This window comes from Tamandua tetradactyla, chromosome 2 (assembly GCF_023851605.1).
Source record: "Tamandua tetradactyla isolate mTamTet1 chromosome 2, mTamTet1.pri, whole genome shotgun sequence".
Taxonomy (NCBI): domain Eukaryota; kingdom Metazoa; phylum Chordata; class Mammalia; order Pilosa; family Myrmecophagidae; genus Tamandua; species Tamandua tetradactyla.
In genome coordinates this window covers 206,189,708-206,206,134 of record NC_135328.1, presented here as the reverse complement: position 1 = coordinate 206,206,134, position 16,427 = coordinate 206,189,708, and the positions used below count along the sequence as shown (strand labels likewise).

At 47.9% G+C, this 16,427-nt stretch overlaps 2 protein-coding genes across 7 annotated transcripts in view; one reads left to right on the top strand and one right to left on the bottom strand.

Annotated features, from left to right (window-relative positions):
- Window positions 1-8,862, bottom strand: part of PLA2G2C (phospholipase A2 group IIC) — a 24,218-nt gene extending 15,356 nt beyond the window's left edge. Inside the window, exons 1-3 of one of the 6 annotated variants that reach the window (XM_077151022.1) lie at window positions 8,767-8,841; window positions 1,025-1,100; window positions 582-845 (exon numbers count right to left, since the gene is read on the bottom strand). In XM_077151022.1, the coding sequence (XP_077007137.1) occupies window positions 582-621 (40 nt within the window). In that variant the 5' untranslated portion in view covers window positions 622-845; window positions 1,025-1,100; window positions 8,767-8,841. Of the gene's footprint in view, window positions 1-581; window positions 846-1,024; window positions 1,101-7,975; window positions 8,140-8,222; window positions 8,329-8,766 lie in introns of those variants that run through there. The other 5 variants (XM_077151024.1, XM_077151023.1, XM_077151026.1 and 2 more) reach the window with 5 other exon arrangements.
- Window positions 8,171-16,427, top strand: UBXN10 (UBX domain protein 10). Its single transcript, XM_077151021.1, has 2 exons — window positions 8,171-8,283; window positions 13,463-16,427. The coding sequence occupies exon 2, from the start codon at window positions 13,478-13,480 to the stop codon at window positions 14,324-14,326; it is 849 nt and encodes a 282-aa protein (XP_077007136.1). The 5' UTR covers window positions 8,171-8,283; window positions 13,463-13,477; the 3' UTR covers window positions 14,327-16,427.

Sequence of the window (16,427 nt, the reverse complement as noted above, 5' to 3'; positions counted from 1 at the left end):
AAGAAGATTGGATTTTGACAAATCTCTGCTCAAATAATCGAACAAAAGAATCTAAGAGTTTTCCAACCCATCCCAAACTTTTTCCTAGTAAGCTCTTTTTCCTTTTGCAGAGGCACATAATCTAATCTCACAGTAGCAATCATTTATCACCACCAATGTTCCCGTAAGTCACGGTGAGAAGGTCTTTCTGGTAAGAATCAGTCATTCCTAAATTAGCTAGATACATGTCTGCATTTTTGTTGTGGACTCCGTGGGACTTTAAGTCAAGGTGACTAGCGCTCAAAGGGGAAGAAAAAGGCTGGGGTGGGGCAGTGGTAAACCAGCAACACCCCCTTTCTTCATGGATGGGTCACAGCCTCAGATTCCTAGAAGTTTTACGAGACCCCAGCACGGGTTCTTATGCAGAACCAGTTTAGAGAAGAGCATTGGCAGGGGGACGTCGGAGGGAGCCTGTTCCCCTACCGGCTTCCCTGTGAAGGGCCTGTGAGCCTCCCTCGCCCACCACCACCGCAGGAGGGGCCGCCCCGAGGACAGACAGAAGGAAAAGCCCACGGCGCTGTCCCAGCTGAAGGATGACTCACCGCAGGAGAGGAAGATGACAAGGACCGCGGCGACCTTCATTCCGGAGGAGACGCCGCGATCGCGCCGTGGCCTGGGTGCGCGCGGGCCCTGCCGGGTGGGCGCCTGCTCGGGGTGGAGAAAGGACCAAAGGGAGGCCGGGCCGTGTGGGCGCGACCCCAGGCGCAGCGCGGGCCTCCGACAGCCCTCAGCCGGGGGCTCAGATCACAGACATCTTTCTGGAACCTCCTTATCTCTGAATATGATGCGCTCTGTGGTAATTAGCCCTGAATGCAAAAATAAAAAGGGTCTATCGTTTGAAAAATTCAAGGCTTTGTGTGTGTGTTACAAAGTTTTTTCTTTCATTTTTACTCTTTTGAGACCTCAGCATTCCTTCGGTTCCCAAGTTTACAAGGCATATATGTTGTTCATAATGGAAATCCAGCTCAAAAACATCCAGCCCTACCTCCGTTGCAGTCCCATGGCGTTTCCTTTCCTTGACATCCATAAACTTAGACCCTTCTGAACCCCGGTTTCCTCTCCTGTAAAGTGAGATAAAAATACCTACCAATAATTTTAATCATTTATTAAGAGATTACTAAATGCCAGGCACTATATTCTCTTTAAGTGCTCCAAGGGTATTAGATGATTTATCCCTCATAACAGTTTAGATGTAGATCCTATTATCATTGTAGAGAGGGGGAAACTGAGGCCCAGAGAGGCTGACTAATTTCCCTGCACTCACACAGCCATCTACTCCGCAGACTCGGTCATGAAAGTAAGACTGCACTATGTGTCACCTGGCGTAAGGTGTGAAAACACTGTTCTTCCTAAAACTAGCAATGGTAATGACATCAGGGTCAGGTGCATTTCTTGCAGGACAACAGAGAAGGAGATGGACTCAGTGTCCCTGACGCAGCGCCTGCCTGTGGCCAGTTAACAGCTTTCATTGAATATAAGTAATCTCGATGAGTTCCCCTCCTAAATCAGGCCAAATCTAATAATGGCAGGGCTTGGAGCATGAACAATAGCTCAGTTGAGCCCACAGGATTTGGCAGATGGGGAGCTTTGGCGAGATTTACACTTTGTGGCAATGTTTCCAAGGAAAACTGCAAAATGAGTATCTTGCTACAGAGCCCTGGGAGAGTTAAAATAGTGCCTTCGCTATTTTTTGCCTTCTTTGGCAAAATCCTGCTGGATTTGGGGCCCTAACCAGGGCTGGTCTCGGTCAACCCTCATTTCAAATGCTGCACAGGATGCTTTTTTAAAATTAGTTTCCAGCTTTATAGTCATGCTTCTTTTGTCTCTTTTGAGTCTGAAAAAGAATTATCATGTGCAGGTTTACTCCATGAAGACAGAGCTCAAGTCTTTTGAACGAGCAGGCAATGACTCTTTGGAGTGACAAAGAAAGGTCTTGGTTGCTTTACTGGAAGTGAAATCGGACAGACTCTTAGTAAACACCAACTATGTGCTCTCCTAATGAGCTACGATTCTGGCCCAGGGAGGGCTTCTGAGACAGCTGGGAGACCAAATAGGTAAGTATTTAAATATAGACCAAGAGTTTCATGAAGACAAATTCTATCTTTGGTTCCCCCTTGTTCTCTGAATGCTTGGCACCGTCTCTGGCAGACCCTCTCTTCTGGGCTGGGGTATGGGCACTTGCTGATGGTTCACAGCTGGGTCTCTCATTGCCGCAGGGAATTGGCTGGCCCAAGGTTATGGCCCTTTGGGGGAAGGAATGGTAACTACTGGCCATTGCCTGGCTGTGGTGGTGATTAAAGGGACACTCCCTTGCCTCCTTCAGGACAACTTTAAAAGGTCATCCCAGAGCCAGAGCTCCCTGGAGGACAGGCAGAGGCCTCAGAAGCAGCAGCACTGTTCTGTGTCAGTTTCTGTTACCTATTCTTACTTTGTTCACTTCCTGGCAGGTGTATCTCCTGAGAGCCTCCCCAGCAACGCACTTCTCCATCTCTGAGTCTGTGTCCAGGGAGCCCAACCTCAGACCCCGTGCAAAGATGAGCATAGCTCTAACAGTCATATAAATAAGTGCCTCTAAGAGCAGAGGAAAGAGCAGTGTGCTTTCCTGGGAGGTCACAGAAAGCTTCCCCAAAGAGGTGGCATTTGAGCTGGGCCTTGAATTACCTTACACTTGTATTTGCTCTCATTTAATCCTCACTACAACCCTACTAGGTAGGTATGACTGCTTTTTCATTTGACTGGTGGGAAAACTGAGGCTCAGAGAGGAGACATTACCCACCAAAGATCCATACAGCTACTAAGTGGTACAGCCAGGACTTAAACTCTGGTCCCAAATTCCAAATCCAGGGCACTTCCCATCTCACCGAACTCCCTGCCTTGACCTCTTATTCACGTGGCATTCTGAAGGTCATGGAGCATCTTCATGGACACGACCCTCGCAACTGTGAAGCAGGCAAGACAGGTGTGGTTCTCTCTGTGTGACTGATCACTTGGGGGTGCTTTGGATTGTGCTGAAACAAGGCCATGAGCACAGGGCCAGAGGGCTAGAGGCTTGATGGGCAAGAACGGGCAAGGGGCTATGATGGCATGGACTCCATGCCAGTCTCGAGGACCGTCACCAGCAAGCTGGAGGTCCCAAGACCCACCTTCTGGCTCATCTGCAAAACATATCCATTCATCTTTTATAGACAGTGACGAAGCATTTGTTGGCTTTTCTGCCAATGGAGAAAATAAGGACGGATGAGCCCGCAAACTCCATAAGAACAAGGGTCGAGTCTACTTTGTGTACCTTATTATCCCCAGTGCCTCCTTAGCACAGTGCCCGGCACAAATTCATAATAACGATGATGATGGGTGACATCTGTATGGCACTTATTTTATATCCTGCACAGTTCATAGCACTGTGAAGATATATAGCACATATTTTTTCATTTAATCCTTACATCCCTCAACTCGATAAGTACTATGATTACCCTCAAATTGAAGATAAGGAAACTCAACACAGAGAGATGGATGATAAATAACTATTTGAGGAATGAATGAATGCATGATCAGAGTCTTCTCATTGAAGTTACAGAAATAAAAACAGTAATTACTGAATACAGCACTGGGCTAAGCATGGTATGTGAATTATTTTCTGAATACTTCTTTGAATACCACCAGAGGCAGATAATATTAATCCCAGTTTACAGACGAGGGAACTGAGAATCAGAGAGGTCAGAGAATTTGCTCTGCAAATGGACAGATCCAGGATTTAGGTCTCAAAGCCCGTGCTTCTAATCCCTTGGGGGGGGGGGGGGTTCTCCTGCTTGCCTGTGGGCGATTGATCCAACAGTCGGCCTGATCTAAAACACAGCTGAGAAAACAAAACCAAAAGCAACCCAAGAAGCTATGATGCCACAATGCTCTTACTTTTGTTACAGTTCTAATAAGGTGCTCAGCCTCTTTTTCTTAGACCCAGCAGTCGAACAGGGATGGAGTTAGAGTAGATGTTCCAAGGAGGAAGGCAAGGGAGGAATGAGTAAAACTAACAAAGCCCGGGAACCTGGGGCTGCTGGGTATTGGGCAAGTGTCTCTATCCACATCAATAGCATTGTACCTGTAGTGCAATTATTGACTTTGAGTAACCAAGAAAAGGTTATGCTGTGCAAAAGACTACAGAGGAGGTATGGGAAAGGATTCTATGTCAGAGGAGTGGGTTGGAGCTGCCACTTACTGGCAGAGCGATTTGAGCTCCCTACGTCTTAGATTCCTTGAGCTGTGAGGCAGAAACAATGACCCTGGGGCCCCATGGATTGCAGCAAGAATCAATAAGCTCCTGCAAACAGCACCAAGGTGAGTGGCACGTTTGATGTGTTTTGCTCAACAAGACCTGGAAAGTCAGCAATACATTTTGGGAAGGTTTCCAATAATATGGGGAAAATCAATAAAAACTGCAGCACTTGAAAACAGAAGTTTTCAGGGTCTGGAAACTTCTCTTTTGCAGGTCCCCTAAAGAAGCTGATTCACCATGAGACATGGCTAATGGTGCTAGCCTCTTACCCCTCTCCCAGAGTTTCTATCCAGCTCACCTTCAGCTTAAAGGTCATTCAGGATCTCAGTCGATACGTTCAATGGGATCAAGGACAGAAAGAGTGGCACACTGGGGCACTGGGTAAGAACTCCGAAACATAGAAGGCACTAGTTCAAAATGGGGCCAAATGCTCTTTGGGGACAGATTATTGAGAAATGAGAACTCTTGCCTTCAAACCAGCCCTGGGGGAGGTCATTTAGGCTTCAAGCCACATATCCTTGGGGAGCAGCAACGGCAGTCTGCTGGACTGCTCAGTGGGAGAGCCAGCTGTGAAATCACCACCACCACCCCTAATTTAATTCTCACTTACTGAGCATCTATCATGGGATGGAAGGATGGGCCGGGGCCTGCCCTTGAAGAGCCTGTAACCTCCTGAAGGAGATGTACAGTATAAAAAGAAAACAATATGATAATAATCCCTACCTCTCACCAAGCTCTTACCAAATGCCAGATACTTGTGCTAAGACCTTTAGATGTATTACCTTATTTCACCCTCATAATAATGCCACTTTAACATCTCTATTCTACAGATACGGAAAGTGAGGTTCAGAAACATTAAATTAGTTGCCCAAAGTCCTTGGCTAGCAGGTGCTGGAACCAGGATTCAAACTCATGCCTTGACTCCAGAGGCCATGCCTACAAGTCCTGTGACTGTGCAGTAGGAGGGTATAGATAGAGTGCCAGGTGGGAATGTCAGGGCCCCTGGGGTGCAGGGTGGGCTTTGGAATGAGCTAGACTTGCATTCTAAAATGGTCCTACCACTCATTAGCTGGAAGGTCCTGAGACTCAGTTGTAAGGCAAAGGGGGCCCACAGAGGACAGTTGTGGATGTCTGACTGCGGGAGGGTGCTTAATATGTTTCACTGGACTAAAAAGGACAGGAAACAGCACGTGAAGTTGGAAATGATGGGGGTGCCAGGAAAGGCCTTCATGGAAGAGAGAGTTTTTACGATGTCATCTTAAGTTTGGATTAACTTCAAGAAAGGGAGGCAGGGTGGGGCAGGCATGAGCAAAGACACTAGAGATGGGCCCATCTGGGAACAAGCAGACAGGAGCATCGGGAAAGGACCGGGGAGCAGGCAAGTCATAGCCAGAAAGGAAGCTGAGTCCATATTTAAGTTGGCAGGGCTCGGACCTCTGTATTTATTTACTGAGAATCTACTTTGTGGCTATTCTTGAGACCAGGCATTCTAGGGCCCGCTCTTTGAAAACAACCTCTTTTAAAAAGGACAGGAGAGAAAGGAGCAAAGTCAAATTTCCCTTCAAAGACCAGGCCAGCACAGCAATTGACTGGCCAGTTTAATTTCCTTCCCTATGGTCTTAGCCTTGGGCTGTGTGCTACATTACACTGAAAGCAAAGGCCTAGACCGCTGAATATTAAACAGAGCCTGGGCATAATTACCAACCCACTGCATGTGCATACACACACACACACATATACACACACACACACAAAGGGGGAGGAGAAACCAATTTGATTTTCCAAAGGATTGCATAATTCTTAGGTGATATTAAAATAGCTGATGAAGAATCCACTTTAATCTTTTGCGGGTGGGCGCTGAAGGGCTGAAGAGCGTCACTTAACTATATCTGACAGAATCATTTATAAGAAAGAAGCAAGCACTGAGCTGCAAAACCACAGCTCCCAAAACCACCATCTCCTGCACCTTTCTGGGGCTTCAGATGCCTCCCTGGTGGGTGAAGGTTGGTAGGCAATCTTATCAGGCCCTCACCAGCTGCTCCCATGGTCAGGAGCTTCCTTTCTGAGCTAGGGAGACATACCACTGCAGGGATGATCCCTCTTTCCAGATCCAAGAAACCTCCTGTCTGTGCCGACCAAGTTGGCACACGTTCACATCCGGCCTGTGCCTGCTCTTCCGCCCTTGGCTCAAATTGTAATGAAAATAATCTGATTTGGAACTCTGTGTCGGCATGGGACAGGCCTCCTCAGCCAAACTGGGAACTTCTTGAAAGCAGGATCAGAGCTTTGTTCATATCTCAACCCTGTGTCCATGTGCCCCGGACAGGCCAGATGGCAAATATTTTGCTCCAATGCTAAATAACACCTTCTGATTCATTCCTCTGATAATCTGGATCTCCAATGACTACTCGCATCATCTTCAAATACTATAATCACTAAATTACCCATCAGTATGAACCAAGCATCTAGAACAGAGTCTGGCCAACAACAGTCCTGTCTTAATTCCATCTTGGAAGAAAGACTTCATCCATTTCAGCTGGGATCTGAAGGGTGAATGGGAATCAGGCAGGCAAGTGAAGGGGATGAGCTGGGAGGGTGGGAAAGAATCTTCTAGGCAGAGGGGATAGCAGGAGTAAAGGCCTGGAGTGCAGTGAGGCTGTGTATATGTGTGGTCGTGTGGGAGGGAATGGGCGTCAGAGCACCCATGGAGAAGCAGTTAACCTTGGACAATCAGAGGCCAGCTCCCCTTTCATTAGAACGGGAGTGAGGGAAGAAGGCAAGGAGGCAAAGGCAGGCAGTGTGTAAGTCTGATTTTTGGCAGAAAACTGGGAAAGTTTCCCCATTATGGCTTCTATTTTCTTTCTGAAGAGACAGGTATGGCTATCTTCCAAGAGGGAGGAGGAGATGGGTGGGAGGCTTCAGGACAGAAGACAAGGTTTGAAATAGCCATTGAGGAAGATGGAGAGAGAACTGAGTTGGGAAACATGGGAGAATTGCTGTCTAAAGTTGAGGGTCCAGCTGAGGTTGGAGGTCAGGCCAATGTGTGGGGCTGGTCAAGATTTTCTTCAGTACCTGGGTGTAGGGAGAGATGGCAGATGTTTGGACTGATTTGGGTTGGGGTTGCATCAGCATGAGGAATGGAAGGGGAGTAGGACAAGAGGGCCTGGAGGATTGTGGCCAGAGAGTGGCTGAGGTGTTGGACCATCGACACAAAGGAGAGGGAAGAGGCAGGCTGGAAGGTAGGGAGAAAGCAGGGCTGTCCATGGACTGGAAGTCTCAAAGATGTTGAGAAACAAATATAGTAGAAGTGGCTTAAGTGGCTGGAAGTAGAAGAGATTGTGGTTAGAAGTGGTTGCCCAAGCAGTTGCGGATGCAATTGATAAGAGGGCTCAGGATGTGGCTGCAGTGGGAGGCTAATGTAGAAATGCAGTCAAGAAGCAGGGCAGCCTGAAAAGGTTGTCTTGAGAAGAGAAGGCAGACAGGTGGTCCTGCTCCTGAAGGCAAACAGATAGCCCCAAACGCAGACTCTCCGATTCTAGGGTTGGCAGGAATCAACCAGCCCCACACCCTCATTCTAAAAGCGGAGGACACTGCGTGGGTCCAGGCCTGAGCCAAGGTCACCCAGTGGGATTAAGACGGGAAGGGCTGCGACCCAGACAGTCTCACCCAGGCCAGAGCTCCTGTCCCTTGCTCGCACTTTCCCCCAGGAGATGCGAAACGGAGGCAGCGGGGTGAGGAAGAAGAGGTGAGAAGGAGGCAGATGAGAACCCAGGCTGGAGGTTCCCGGCAGAGCCGTCCACGAGCCTACCGCCCCGGCCCCCAGCCCTCCCGGCCCCGCGGGGCCAGAGCCCGTCAGACCGGAAGCACGTGCCCCCCACCCGCGGCGGTTGCCGGGGAGACCCGAGCTGTTTACCAGCTGGACGAGCCGGAGGAGCTGAGCCCCGCGAAGGCGGCGGATGGAGTGGAGCTGCGAGGTGAGCGCCGCCGCCGCACTGGCGGCAGGGCTTGGGCTCCCCCACCCCTCCACCCCCACCCCCGGGGCCATCGCCCACGCGGGCCTCCCCAGACCCGGCTCCGAGGGGCAAACCCAGGACACAGGAGAGGGGCCTTGAGAGAAGTGTACTTCCCAGGGGCAAAGCAAGCCTGGCTGGAGCTCACCGTTTTGAAGAGGGAAAACTGCAGGCTCTGTAGAAGCCCAGAGGCCTAGGAAACCCTCCTGGCTGGGCTCTACAAAGGGGTGCTGAAACCCAGCAAGACGAAGGGCGTCCCAGTCACTCCAAGAGCCCAGAACCAAAGCTGAGCCTCTCCCACCTGTCCTCTTTCACCCGTCACCTTTCTCTCTAACTCTTCCCCAATCCCCCCTTCTATACTGCTCAAGCTTGCTTCCTCCTAGGGTTGCCCTGTACTGGAAAATAATTGTTATCCTCTGCACTCCACACTCCCCCCAACCCCTGTACCTCTTTGCTTCTGGAACCATCCCCAATTCCTTTCCAAACCTTTGATCACTTGGTGGCTTGTGATCCAATTTCTCCCCTCCCCCTTTAAAATGTGGCACTGTGCAAGGCGGGAGTATTCTAATCATTAGTCCGCAATAGAACTGGGAATGATACCAAAGTTTTCTCATTCTCAGGCCAACTACCATCTCCTGTTGGTTCTTTTAAGTGTTTTCATCCCTTCATCCTGGATGCCTCCCAAGAGAGGTGGGGAGTTGGCCAGGGATAATATTAACCGATAAACATTTTTTAAAAGACCAATTCAAATGTGTGCATCCTTGATATATACCAGCAGATGGTATGTGGGTGGGTATATTTTATTGCATTTTCTGTAGGTTTAGATTTGGGTTGCAAGTGAAATAGGGGGTCTCACCCTATGGTGGTGGGGTGCTCTTAGAAAGCAGCAAATTTGCTTTGGCTTCTCCCAACAAATTTTTCCCTCTTTCCAGTGGCTTTGGTAATAAATCTTAAGGAATGGGCAGCTACCCTTTTGACAACTTCTTGGAGATAGTTATTAATGTTTGTTTCCTGATTCCTAGCAGGCTCTGGGGGTGCAACTACTGTGTTTAAGTAAACAGGCCACTTGCCTATTCGGCTGGCAGCTTGATGGATGCCTACGCCTCAGTGCTGTCAATTCACTTTGTGGTTGAGAGTCTGCCAGGCCTCGAGGTGGTGAAATGAGCTGAGCAGGGATAATGACAGATGCAAAATAAGCGTTCTGCACTCAGAGAGATGGGCCAAGCTTGGGACCCAAGGTGTGGATATAAAGGCACAATTGGCTCATATCCTCAAACACCTGTTTCTCCCACCTCCCCTGTCCATGTGATGGATGCTGGGGAGAGTTGGTGCTCCCTCCATGTAACAGATGGTCCCTGCACTGGAGTGGAGGCAGTGGGTTATGAAAGCAGGTTCGATATAACGGTTTTACCTGAAGGAGGTGTTAGTCTCTAAATAACCATGAGTGGGCTTATGGGAATTAGTCATAATTGAGGTTTTTCTCTAAGATAGCTCACAGTCATGTTATCTTATGACCAGGGCGTCTTGAATATGACACCCCCTGAACACAGATAATTATATAGTACCAAAAGGTAGAGAAAGTGCATGCAATAGTCAAGTCTAACTGTTAAAAATAATCCAGCAGAGAGCCTGTTAGAACACATGACTTTCCTCATCAAAGTTGTTAAGGAAGAGGTTTCTAAGTTACCAAACTTACTGACAGTTAAGCCTTCCCCAGGCGTGTGTGGGAGTTGGAAGCCGAGCCTGTGATAATTCTGTAGAAGCTGTGGCAAATTAATAGCCATCCCGCGAGGGGGGGTTGCAGAGAGGGACGAGTGGGTTTACCAGCTGAGCTTGTCTTTGGTAGGACAGTTGGACGTTCTGAGTTTCTCCTGCTGTCCCAAGTTAAAGTGCAGAGCTGCTTAATTAAAAGTGAGAGACTTTAGAGCTACCCTAAAATTAAAGTGGGGGAGGGGGAAACGACACCTTCTTCACAGTTGATCAGAAAATAGATTAAATTAACAAGGAGAAAGGAAGCTTATTTAATGCCAAGATTTTTCCCAAGGAGAAGGCTCCTGAACTCTCAGCAGCCAGATTGGGTGCGAAAGAGGAGGAAGGGGGAATGGGGGACGCAGCGACTCAGTCTGTGAGAAGCTGCAGTGAGGCATAGAGCTGAGACGGCGCTTTGTTCAGTGTGAACTGACGAGGGCTTTAGGAATAGACTGTGATGTTGTAGTTGGGTTGGTTGTTTTAAGGGGGGAAGAAGAGGATCCCCCCCCAAACTGGGCCATAATAGTAAGACACACACAACAGTAGTGACCCAGTACCAAGCCTAAGGTACTTGAACGATACTGTTCAGGCTTGTGGGCTGGAGGGGCCTTTGCGAGTGTGAAGCGAGGTGAGTATAAGGTGAAAGGGGGGATTAGAAGGGAAGTGATAATAAACACAGGTATTTATTTAGCATTCTTTGATTTCATAGGCAGTAGCTTCTTGAAATCAACCTCATGGAATTTCTGGGCCGTGGGTGGACAGGTGTGTGCCCTGTGAGTCACCCAGGTGGTTAGAGTTGACTAGGAGGGGACCCCCAAGGACCCCCTGGGGAATAGCTCTGAAACAACAGGTAATTCTTGGACCTAGAATATTAGAAAGCACCAAAACAAGCAATCAGAAAACAAAACAGAAAAAAGAAAACATAGCATTTAATTAAGCCTGTACTGTAGGTCTTACCTACTTTATCTCATATTACTGTCCTTACTTTACAGATAAAGAAACTGAAGTTTAAGTAACAACATCAAGTTCCTCTGGCTAACTCTATAGATGAGGGAAGTGATGGATCAGGAAGGCAGAGTGATGGCTTCAGGGTCACACAGCTTGCTAGGCACAGACTCTGAAATAGGACTCAAGACTTGTGAGAACCATATCTGTGTCCTTTGCACCCCCCAAACATGCTGTTCCTTGGAGACCCTGAGCCCTGAAGAGGTTACAGCAGGTCCTTAGAAGGCTGGAAGAGACTGGTCAGCTTGTGGGCAGAGGAAGCAGCAGCCTCAGTGGTGGTTAGGATTCAGCGGGAGGCAGGGAGAGCAGCAGGACGTCTGAGATATTCTGGGAAGGATGCAACTGGGAACTGAGAGTAGGAGGTGGTGGAAACAGTGTTAGTAAAGGGGCCACCAATGTGGTGGTGAAAGAGGAGGTTACAGGATTTGGCAATTCCAGGCCTGCATAGAGAAATGCCCCTGGTTCCCACCATGCTTCAATACAATGAATTCTGTTTAACTAGCACTCTTGAGCACCAGCTATGAGGAATCCAAATGCAGAGGCCCTCAGGCTGTTTACAGGTAGTTGGGAAGACAAAAATACACTCAGCTTACCACAAAGAGACTAGATGAGTGCTGGGAGAGGTGCCAAGCCTTGGTTCTCAAGCAGCGGCTTGTTTGGGTTCAAAGGATACAAGATTGGGTGTCACAAGTCACAGATTCCATTTCAGCCTCTGCCACTAGCTTGTGATGGGGGTGGGGTGGGGGTGGTGGTGGCAATCACTCTACCTTTCTGGGTCATACATTTCCTCATCTATTGAATTAGGATTTGCCCAGATTCCCCTTTAGAGTTGGTCTAGGACGAGGGTTGGCAAACTGGGGCCCACAACCACATCCGACCCACCACCTGTTTATTTTGTGTGTGGCTCATGAGTTAAGAATAGCTTTTACATTTTAAAATCGTTGAAAATAAAAAGAATAATACATTTGGACCCATGAAAATTTTATGAATTCAAATGTCAGTGTCTATAAATGAAGTTTCATTGGAACCCAGCCATACCCATCCATTTATGCACTGTCTCTGGCTACTTCTGCCATTAGCTGCATTGAGTAGCGGGGACAGAGACTGTATGGCCCACAAGCTGAAAAGACTTACTGTCTGACCCTTTACGGAGAAAGTTTGTCAACCCCTGGTCTAGAATCTCCAGTGGTGAGCTCTGGCAAGTAGCCAGATCAGCAGTGAAGCCTCTCCTATCCCCACTCCTCTGGAGTGCAGGAGGTGACAAAGTTAGGGTGGTGGGGCAGGGGGATGGCATTAAGTGGTTGTTATAGAGCCACCTAGCAAGGCTGAATTAAAAGACAGAAAGGAACACAAAATAAGGGAGAACTATGGCTAGATGGGAGCATGGTAAGACCAGGGGAGAAAGGGACAATGGGGACCAAGAATGTGGCTCTTCCATGGTAAATAATGAGCTCATCCCTTGCTTGAGGCAGCTTCCAAAACAGGAGTACAGAGAGAGTCTGTCAGTCTACCCCTCTCAGCTCCTGAGTGATGCTAAGCCCACCTGGTTTCTCTGCTTCATAACTTAACAAGGTTGTTCTCACTCTTTGGAGCAAAGGCAGCAGTGGTGACACTCCACTATGCCTCCCCCTCTGTGGGATGGTATAGGCCACCCTGGGAGCCAGCAGACTCTGGAACACACAAACTCTGTCCTGCTTCAGGACTTTACCCTTGATCTTCCCGCACCTGGACACTTTTCTTCTAGATCAGGGGTGGGCAAACTCCTATGGCCTTTGGGTCCAATCTGGCCTGCTGCCTGTTTTTATATATAAAGTTTTATTGGAACAAAGCCACAGTCGTTTGTTTAAGGATACGTATGACTGCTTGCGTGCTACAGTGGCAGAATTGAATGGTTTCAACAGAAATCATATGGCTTGCAAAACTGAAAATATTTACTCTCTGGACTTTTACAGAAAAAGTTTGCTGACCCCTACTCTAGATTGTAACATGGCTTGTTCCTTTCCCCCCCATTCTGGTTTCTCAGCTTAAAGACCCCCCTCTTGGAATAATAAGAATTAGTCCCCGCACTAATCACTCTCTGGTCTAATACTTTTTCTTTTCCTCATGGTAGTTATTACTCTTTGAAAGTACCTTCTTATTTGTGGTTGAATGCCTGTCTTTTCTCACAATTATTTAAGTTGCAAGGACTTTAGTTCACTGATGTGTTCCAGGTGCCTAAAATGAATGCATGCATGCAGTGCAGCTGATGCCCTTCCGTAATGCCAGAATTCCAGGGAGAAGACCCCTGGAATGTGGCCCTTTGGTGCATATTCTGGGCATTTGGGGAGCAAATGGCTTGGATCCAGAAGTCCCAGGAAGTTTAATCCTCTATTACTTCCCACTTCCTTAGGGGTCTTGAGAAGCAATGGCCACAGAAGCCCCTGTGAACATAGTACCACCTGAATGCAGCAGTGTTGTTGGCACAGCAGCTGACACCTTCATTTGGCAACCAGACCCACTGAACATGCACGTTACAAGGCCCAAATCTGCCAAGGGGCGTACACGGCCAAGTCTGCACAAATCCCAGGGCGCAGAGGGGCGCTCTCATAATACATCAGCTTCTCCGCCTCCAGCCATTACCTGCGAGTCGCCAAGCAGCCAGAAGCCAGGGGCCTGCACACCCAAATCTCCAAATCAGGGAGCTCCTGATGAGATCCCTGAGCTGCTGCAGCAGGTGCCCATTGGGGCTTCCTCTTCTCTCAATAAATATCCAGTCCTTCCTTCCATCAACAGAAAGAACCTGGGGGAGGAGGGAGCTGTGGAAATGGTAGTGAAAAAGGCCAGCTCACTGCAGCTGAGCAGTATCAAGACTCTTTACCAAGAGGAGACCTGCACCAAGAAGATAAGCGAGGAAGATTCTAGAGCTCACATTTGTCCTCTGGAGAGGAAATTCATCATCCAAACAAAGACACAATCCTCCTCCAGGGCTGGAAACTTAGAGGAACCATCAGACCAAGAGCCACGGCTGCTGCTTGCCGTCAGATCACCATCAGGCCAAAGGTTTGTACGCCATTTCCGGCCGACTGATGACTTACAAACCGTTGTTGCCGCGGCTGAACAGAAGAACGAGACCACCTACCACCACTGCAGCATCGAGACGATGGAGGTGCCCAGGAGAAGTTTTTCTGACCTCACCAAATCTCTGCAAGAGTGCAGAATTCCCCACAAGTCAGTGCTGGGCATCTTGCAGGAAGATGGGGAGGGTTGGCCCTGATTCCACAGCCACCCAGCTGGGGTCCAGGGTCCTGGGTCTCTGGGCAAAGAGCATGGTTGGCTGCTCATGGCTTCCTGGGCAGGTTGGTTCCAAGTGCCATGTGAATCTAGCACAGCTGTGATTATCAGGACCTTGTCTTCACAGCATCTTCTTTGAAGCATCAAAATTTGCACATAAGTCGAGTGTGTTAAGACTGTCTTCTAGTTGTTAAATTTTCTCCACCACTGGAGTGGTAAAGTAGGCTATAAGGTTGTTCCTGCAACAGCTGTTACCAGGCCTGCACCTTTCTGGAGTTTTGGGTCCTTCTAACATAATGGTCCTTTTTGGAGCACCTGTTTGCCTTTACAGTGAATTCTCACTCTCCCAAGGCCAATAGTTTGCCTTTCTGTATCTGATGCAGGATTAAACACTTCCCAGAGAGAATTCTAGTTTGGTAAATGACCAGGGTTTAGGCACTGTCCAATTGGCATTTGTAATTCTTGCCAGTATCTTTAGGAAACAGATCATCAACTCTATCTTGGGAAGCAAGCCCCTTGGATAGACTCTGGTGATTAGAGGCTCTTGGGGATTGCTGTTTGCGTTCGGTGACATCAGGAAAAAGAATAGCTATTTTGCCAATACAAATCCCTCAATACATCAACATTTTTGAAGTAGTCCTAGAGCTGGGAAGTAAATTGCTTCCACAACCATGGATTAGCCAGCTACTTTTTACCCAGTAGCTACTGGGTTTTCAACTTTTGGCAGCTACTCTGTGTATGTAAAATACTTCCAAAATTCAGAAAAGCCAATGTTACCAGTAATGGAATCTTTTGTTTCTAAAATATACAAGCCTACAAGTCCGTACAGGTTTGTACTAAGACCCCCTTGGCTTACCTGTGGTATGGATATATTGTTTCCTTTCCCAGTGTCAGTGTCCCACCTACTTCAAACACAGAGGCTCCTTTGGAACAATACCAGCGGTGCCCCCATTCTCTGTGAGTTCTGGAAGGAGGAGGTTTAGTGTTACTTGGTGGCCAGCACCGAAACTCCTCGTGTCCAAGCGTCTGGTTGATTGACATGAAGTACATGTGATAGCATGTACTTTTCCAGTAGCCACTTTGTATATTGTATATTACAAATAGAGTCCTGTTTCTCCAACTCTGAAGTGGTGAATGTGGACACTTTGCCAAAGTTCTCTTGTATTATGAGTTCCACGAGACTCCCACAAATCATCTGGACTCCCTTTATGGCCAAATCACCATTCAAAGTAGGGAACACACAAGCATTCTGGGTGCCTTCTTCCCCCAGAGCACAGGGGATACATGTCCTCCTGGGCACACAGAAAGGCAGGAATCACAAGGTGTTCTTGAAGCATATCAAATCAATGTTGCAGCAGGGGCATTTTGTACATAGATAAGGGATGTGGTTGGAAATGTTACTTCTAGCAAATTGGTATTTCCTAGCAAGGGAGATCAGCAGTTTCATTTCTTCTGAAGATGACTTGCCTTTTCCTAACAGCATCCCACACCACCCAGATCACTGTAGAATAGGCTATTTCTGAATATTTTGCAAAATCTCTTAGTACCATCCTGGTTTGGCCCACCCACTCCTTTGACTGGAAAGATCAAGTGGGGTTTGTAATGCCTTGAGCAGACCCAAGCAAGTGGCACCCCTTGCAGTCACTGACCATGGCAGATGGGGCTGGTGGTGGGCTGGTGATTTGCGCCTGCTACTCACAGTACAAGAATTTCATCTCCCACCTAGGACTCAAGCACATAACTCTGCCTCTGATTTGGAGGCTGGGGGAAGAGCCTCCCATGAAATCACACCCACTCTGTGGTAAGAATAAAATCCCATCCACCTGAGACTTGGTATTTTTTCCAGGCAGGAAAACTTCAGTGAAATGGAGCATGTTTGAAGGAGTTAGAATCTTCTGCACTTAGGGATTTGCTGCTGCTATTTAGCTTAGAATTTTGGGGGCGGTGAAGGAAAAAAAAAGGAGGGCATGAAACATAGATATATTTTAGGATATGTAAATAAAGCTAGATTTAAGACATCTTAATAAACTTTGTTTTTTGGACAAAAGATGATGATCTAACAATAAAAACTGATTTGTGTGAAA